General features: G+C 48.4%; 1 protein-coding gene across 1 annotated transcript; it reads right to left on the bottom strand.

The window, feature by feature from the left end:
• Positions 1-731: 731 nt before the first annotated feature.
• Positions 732-1,745, bottom strand: N0V96_010490 (uncharacterized protein; the record flags this gene model as incomplete). The annotated part of the gene is made up of 3 exons (XM_053197927.1): positions 732-989; positions 1,054-1,250; positions 1,301-1,745. The coding sequence occupies 3 exons, from the start codon at positions 1,743-1,745 to the stop codon at positions 732-734; spliced, it is 900 nt and encodes a 299-aa protein (XP_053044572.1).
• Between the last annotated feature and the right edge of the window lie 5,394 nt (positions 1,746-7,139).

Genomic DNA, 7,139 nt, shown 5'->3' with positions numbered 1-7,139 from the left:
GATAAGTGGAGAAGGGGCCTACATTCGCTGCCGCTCAACGGAGTAGACGGCCGACAACAGAGGCTTTTCCGAACCAGCTGTTAGTAAACCAACGTCAGCCTTGAAAGATACGGCATTATCGGGGCTTGGGGAAAGCAGTGAAACACTGGCAACTGCGAGGAATGAGGCACTCTTTTGGACTTGTTGACCTAGATCAGGTAGCTTTGGAATATATATCATCACTTATCTCAGCATCACTCGTGGTGTAGCAATGTACGTGGTGCGGATTCTCTGATTACCTGTCTTGTAACGTACTCAACACCAAAGTTGGTTTTCACTACCTGCACATTCGCCTCGCGTTTCTATTCTACGGCGTAATTTTCATTAATGGGCAGGGAGAAGTTGTTGAATCCGGCTATGCATATATCATCGAGGACAGGGAATGGATAGAGCTTGGAGGAAACACTACTATATTTGTCTTGGGTGAAAGGGAGACGAAGGGAGTCTGCGCCCAAAACTGGAAGGAAGAGCAAGGACGGAATTGAGCAAGGGAAATTTTGCCAAAATTCAGGATATACTCTGGTACAATTAGGAGCACAATGGTAGCCATGGCTCTCTGCAGGAGACTCGACTATTGCTAGTATGCGAACCAGGGGGAAAGTTCGTAACTCCCTTCAAAGACGGTTGGCGTACAATCATCATCCATCTCACGTTGTTACTATTTGATGGTTATGTTTAGATGAAAAGACCCTTCACGCTTCTGATGCCCAGAGCTTCTTATTCTTCTCCGCGAAGTCACAAAATCGTGATGGGTGTTTCCCTGTCAACTCGACAACAACGCTGTTCATCCGGTTCTCACTTCCATTCTCAATGGCCAAGTCTGCGTTGCCTAGAACCTCCGCAACATGCGTAGGTAGACCTTGACGAACATAGTAATCCACAAGCTCATCAACCGAGAGGTTTTTGTGCGTGATCTCGCGGCCGAGAGTTTGGGAAAGGATCTTGGCGATCTGCATACTATTGTTACTCACTCCTACTGCTGGCGGGAAGGGCAAATCAGACAGCTGTACTTACATCGCCATAGCTGAGTAGCTCGGGCCCCAGGATCAAGTACTCGTCGTTTGGAGCATCCTTTTGGGTGAGTAGCTGAAATGCACACGCAGCAACATCCTCTGTAGCAACCCAGGGGATCTTTCCGTCTCCGGTGGCAGAGTAGATTACACCTTCTCTGACAATAGAGTCTCGGTAATTATCCAATTCCGCAAAATTCTCTGTTCAGGAATTAGCACTTCTTCAGACCCTAGGATAGGCGCGCACTTACGTTGGAACCACGTCGGTCTGATCGCTGCCCATTCCACCTCGTCCTTCTCACCAAGCTCCTTCAGATAGGCATGAGGTCGACCCATTCCGTGACTCTTGATATCCGGCTCAACTGGACTTCCGCTCAGCAGAACGAATCGCTTTACGTTGCCCTTTGATCGCGCCTGGTCAATGAACAACTCCACCGGCGGTAAAGGACCCCCTGGTGGTGCTACTAGGAAGACGCTCGTCGCGCCAACTTCTAGAACCGTGTCCCATGTCTTCTTATCGTCCCAATTGAAAGCAATCGGCTTGACGTTCTCAGCGTCCGCCTCTGTCGTAGCCGACCCTTTGCGGGAGGCTTGATAAGTCCGGATTGACGTCCCCGCCAAGAGCTTGGTGAGCTGTCGGCCGACTTTACCGGTTCCACCGATGATTAACACTGTTTTCGAGGCATCTCCTTCCATCGCTGCGGTTGCAGAATTGTCGTTGATGTTTCTTGAATTGATTCCTATCATTTAGTATAACGAAAGAAAAGGAAGCAAAACTTACATCGTTGTTAGTTGAACTGCTTCGATTATCTTACGGAGCTAAGAGTTAAAAGCCGCTGCGGACTTAAGATCCGACTAGATGTTACGACCCGTACAAAGATGACAGTCAACCGACCCACTCGGGCGCAAGGCTTTTGTATTAATTGCTTGATTGCTTCTGTCTCATCTGGTTTTGGCCGCTTTAGTCGGCAGCTATAGACTGATAGCCAGGTTTAGCTTGAGGGACACATCTGTGGACAACGTGCGCCAAGCGGCACCATAACCCTCCAGTGCACTACATGTCCCTCAGCAAGGCTTTGAGTGCCTGTCATCATCATCCCCGCCATCATGATTTAAATGAGCTCAGGCACGACCGGGAAACACCCAGGAGAAAACCCGGCCGAGCTCTCCGGAAAGATCCTTCAAGGACTCATGTTGTATCTATAAGTCCCAAGGCCAGAGCTTTCCCATCGACAGGGACCAAACGAAGGCATCGATATACTGTGATCTCTGGACACAGGCCTTGGTACTTCTGTCTTCTTCAGACTCCCAGCACATGATCTCCATTTACATCGCTCTAACAATTGTTCACAAGCGCAGCTGCTCTTTGCTTTCTTTATTTGGGCCCTCAACTACCTCGCGTGGTGGCGTTGTATAACCAGATCTGGATTGATGGTTATCTAGAGGTAGATGAACTATTGGCTGCCGCAACATCGTGGGTGCTCAACTATTGCAATCTGACAGAGCCATGTACCCAAAATTCATGAGTCCATGAGAATTCTACGATAATATCCGTTGAGGAATCTGACTTGGTGCCATCAAATACAAGAAAGTAACTGAGACTACGATCCGTCGCCTTCATGGCTTCCAGGTCCTTGTGCTGCTTGATGAAAGCCATTCAACAGGCAATCTTTTTCGCCTCCCGAACTCGCGGAAATGGAATGGGTCATGGGTCTGGTGTCGATATCGACCATGTCGTCCTTGTCATCATCAGCACCAGCCCAATGGGAGCTATGCCTCAATGGCCTCTTTCAGCGACTGCGGGTGAGGCTTCCGTCGAGGTGACCTCTCTCAATGGTGGTCTTACCGCCGCGCAGACTCCGCCAACTTTTCTTGATCCCTCTGTTCAAGCTCGTGTTGTACATGTTTACGCGTGCTCAAAGAATATTTATTCTGAATCACGTAACACATATTCGTATCGCCTATCGTTGATGATGGGATCGCGGTAAAGCAGTCATTCTATGGGTTGGTCATGCGCATCTCTACAACACATGCTGCCATCAGAAGTCTCTCGAAACCCTGTTGCATTTCTCCCGTCTGACCTGTTATGGCTCGGTCCATGGTCGTACCAAGATTTTGAATGGACTGGGTAAACCGCCACATACGATGCCGCCTTATCCAAGAATCCGGAAGTAAACGCATTTAAACTACATCAGTCTTCACAAGGAGTCACTGGTGACTGGCAAGACAAAGACAGGGAACAAATCTGAATCATCAACTGTTCAGCGGGTGCTGTCGGGTCAAACATCGTGGGCTCGTGATAGGATGAGCTGTTTACGAGCATTCGCTAAACATTCCATCCTTATGCTAAGTACCTATGAGTTGAAGGAGTGAGAGAGCCTTGTAATCTTCTGGGTTATATAACAGGCCATCTTCATCAATCGTTTCCAAAAAGCTTGGTCACTTCTCACCTGCATCTCTGCGACCAACATCGAAACCACGAAACTACCTCAGACAACAGTCATGGCCTCGTCAATGATGGACCCGTCGAGAATGAACTCGTCAATTGTGAATCCAATATTCATAGACCCAAGAATTATGAACCAGGTGCTCACGGCCACTTCAAATAGCAATCACGTATACAGCTTTGGACACCCAGATGCATCTAAGCTAGTCGAGAAGTGCGTAGAAACGTTCGCAAACATCTTGAGGGAGAACGATCATCCTGATCTCACCCCTACCGTTAAGAGGCTTCAGAAGGAGTTTTTGGCGTGGGGTCATGAAATCCGTGTTCTCGACGAAGAGGGGCAAGTGTCGGAGGGGAAGGAAATATTCGACAACGTTTTGAGGTTTAACTCTATCCTTTCGAAAAACTTGCAAATGGACTTGGATTCTCTCTACGCTCATCTCGTTGAAGGTTAGTCATCGCAACGGCTCGAAGTCGACGGCTTCGAATGCTGACTTCAGTAATGCAGTAAAACGCATGACCGAACCGAATCCCGAATTTCCGTTTAGAAACGAAACATGGGGCAAGTCCACTTCGAAGGATCCTATTCTGCTACTCGGTCAGGATCGCACCAGGGACACTACCCAGGGCATTGGTCCACGGTCGCGACTTGGCATGACATTGTTCACAATGATCCCATTGCGTTTCCTACAAATCCAGCTCAGGTATGCCGACTTCACGTCAGATTGGGAAAAGGGTGTCGTTCGCCGTCTTAGCGAGGCGCACCTGCGGAGCGTTTTGTTCGAGCAGCATGTCTGAGCCAAAACTTCAAAAGACGCGTTCCCGCCACCGGCAGAAAGTTGTATGGACAGAACGGCCTTGATTCTAATCAATCATACCTGTCATCATCATCATCATCATGCAGGCGCGGGGACTTGGTCTCATTTTGATGGTGAGCGACCACAACGCGAATAGGCTTACCAAACGAGCTACGAACATAAGAAATCGACCTCGAACTTGAGAAGCGACTGATTTCTGTTTGAGATGTAAGAGTCTCTGGTCAACGGACGCTGGGCGGTTACGAGGAGTGCGGCTCTTTTCGACTGATTTAGCATGTTCGGGTGGCTTTGGACGACGTCTGGGTATTTTTTCTTCTCCTTTAGCGTATGGCCCTATGTATTGTGGAAGGCAAAAAGAAAATGTAAATAAAAAAAAAGTAGAAAACCAGAAAGGCAAAAAAAAAAAAGAAAAAAACACTATCATTATTAAAAAGTTTCGTAACTTGACTGTGGAGTTTAGCTATATTGACTGCCTTGCGCACAACTGGCAGCCAAGCCTACTGATATCATCCCCTCTTCTACCTAAATTAGGTACGTAAGTTGTTAGAAAAGCTCACCCTATGCGAATATCTCCGTACTCAATGGCCCTTCAGTAAGAATAGATTCTAGAATATACGTATCTCTTCAAGTTAATCCTGTAATAAGACCCTTTAGTCGCGAAGAGCTTTGGCTAGAAAGGGCATCCTTGTAAGCCGTCCACACGTATCACCAACTATACATCCTAAACTGCAGTTATGTAGCACAAGATCCGGGCGTGCAGATGGCCGGTCATGCCGTTAAGTTCGGAGCGGCCCAAGGTTGTTGCGTCCCCGTGCCTTTCGAACTTTCGGGCCCGCGTCAAGCCGAGGCGCCAAGGGACAAGGAGAAGAGTCGTGGCCGAAAAAGGCTGAGAAAGTCCAGCAGTCTCTTAGTATGAATATTTGCTTGTGACCCTAGGATCTCCGTAATTGTGGGATCTCTATGACCATAGGGATCCGTTGCATGTAACTGCAGACATCTGCAACTCCGACCGTCAACGTCGTGCCGGGATCTTGGGTCGAAGCACAAAGGATTGGGATAGCCGCCGCAGATGATCTCAAACAAGCATCTCGCTTACGCCGGTAAACTGGCTACTGCTTGCCTGGCTCAGAACAATATTTGGTCGACAAAGAGAAAAAGACAAAATGGACCGCCAGGTGGTCAGTATGTGCGTTCAAGCTCGATCGTCATAGGCGCGACGAGTCGGTTCGGCTGAGGGAATTCGCTCAATATGCCTTTTTGCCCTGAATGTATATGGGTGAAGCAACGAGATGAATTTCTCCTGTCCTGGAATATAAAAGGGTTCATTTTTCCTTCCCAAGTACCACGCCTCGTCACTCACCACCAACGTTTCTACAATGGCAGCATTTCCTGTCGCGGCTCAGATCATCCTCCAGCAAAATAAAAATGAGCCAGGACCTCCTACTCCCGCAGGCCCCGCGATAGATTATCGTCTAAAACCTTGCCGGACAGCTATCAGGGAGATATCCGATCTTTTTCAAAACGCTGCTTCTCCGCTCGGCAATGAAACCTTGAAGCTAGCTATTGAGAGGCTGAATGAACTTTTCGAAAGCCGCTGCGACACGCTCGAGGATGCGAGGCTGGAGCATATCAAAGTTGATTTGGAAAAAGATGATAGATTGCAGTATTCAAACTAGGCAGTTTGGAAAAGACGACTGCCTTGGGTATAGTGAGAGACATACTCAGTGAAAAAGCCCGTAACAGGGAAACGACAGAATCAAATCAAGACCAAGGCCGATCGGAGCTAAATGCATCGCTTGGAAATATCGAAAGAAACCTCAATGGGGGCGCCAAGGCTTTTCTAAGTCCCTCGCTGAGAGGGGCGTGACCTTCAAAGAAGGCACACAAGTTAACCCCTCGGAGTTTAGTGCCTAAATCGCACCCGCGGAACCAAATATGGCATGTTTTCCAAGGGAATGACTGCTGCAAACCACAACGCGCGGAGACTGGGGGGAAAGAATATACGCAAAAATTAGCGACTACGCAGATTATGGTGCTTTGGTTCAGGAGGTTTCTGGACAGATTTTATCACCAACGTGGCTCACCTTATCGTCCATTCCACACATAACTATAAATTTCAAGCTATAAAACAACAAAAAAAGGAACAAAAGCAGTAGTACAAAATTTGAGAAAATAAAGCATGGTTATCAAATAGTATGTCTCTCCCAGGAGAAGAAGATGCATCGAGATGTGATACTGGAGACCGAATGCAGGAACGCGCTCGCAAGACGGGATGTAGCATCCTGCGGGCTATCTTCTGAGCAATCGAGCATCATTTTGACCTAGAAGGTTCTCTCTAGACTACATTAGTGAGTCATATACAGATAGAACTCCCAGCACCCAACTTAGAATAGCCACTGCGACTATGGTTCAGGGACTTGCAGCTCTCCCCCAAGAATGCGGTTCAAGCTACTCTGTCATATTGACAGATGGTCGAGCTTGTAACTTCAGCCAGACCTTGCCATCTCCCTGTCGGATGCTTCTCTTCCGGGTAACTCAGGAGTAAGGCACTGAATGAGCGTGCTCGCGACACAATACGGCGCCTCGTGTATTCATGTGCGATTGAAAGTACGGAGTAGCGCGCACTATGCTCTTGCATCATGCATTAGTATTCGCGAAAGTCATGTCCATACAACAACACGCCTGAGGCTATCGCGAAAGCAACCAATAAAGGCCCGGCCGGTTGTAGCTTTTGGACCCTCTTTTCCCGACCCGAGCCCGGACCTCCCGTGCAGGGTGGGGTCCCGGGTCGCGGCATACAGATTTGGCTTACCCCGTCTCTCATGC

The sequence above is a fragment of the Colletotrichum fioriniae genome (assembly GCF_027942845.1).
Source record: "Colletotrichum fioriniae strain IMI 355084 chromosome Unknown scaffold_14, whole genome shotgun sequence".
Lineage (NCBI taxonomy): Eukaryota > Fungi > Ascomycota > Sordariomycetes > Glomerellales > Glomerellaceae > Colletotrichum > Colletotrichum fioriniae.
This window is presented reverse-complemented; position numbering and strand designations above follow the sequence as displayed.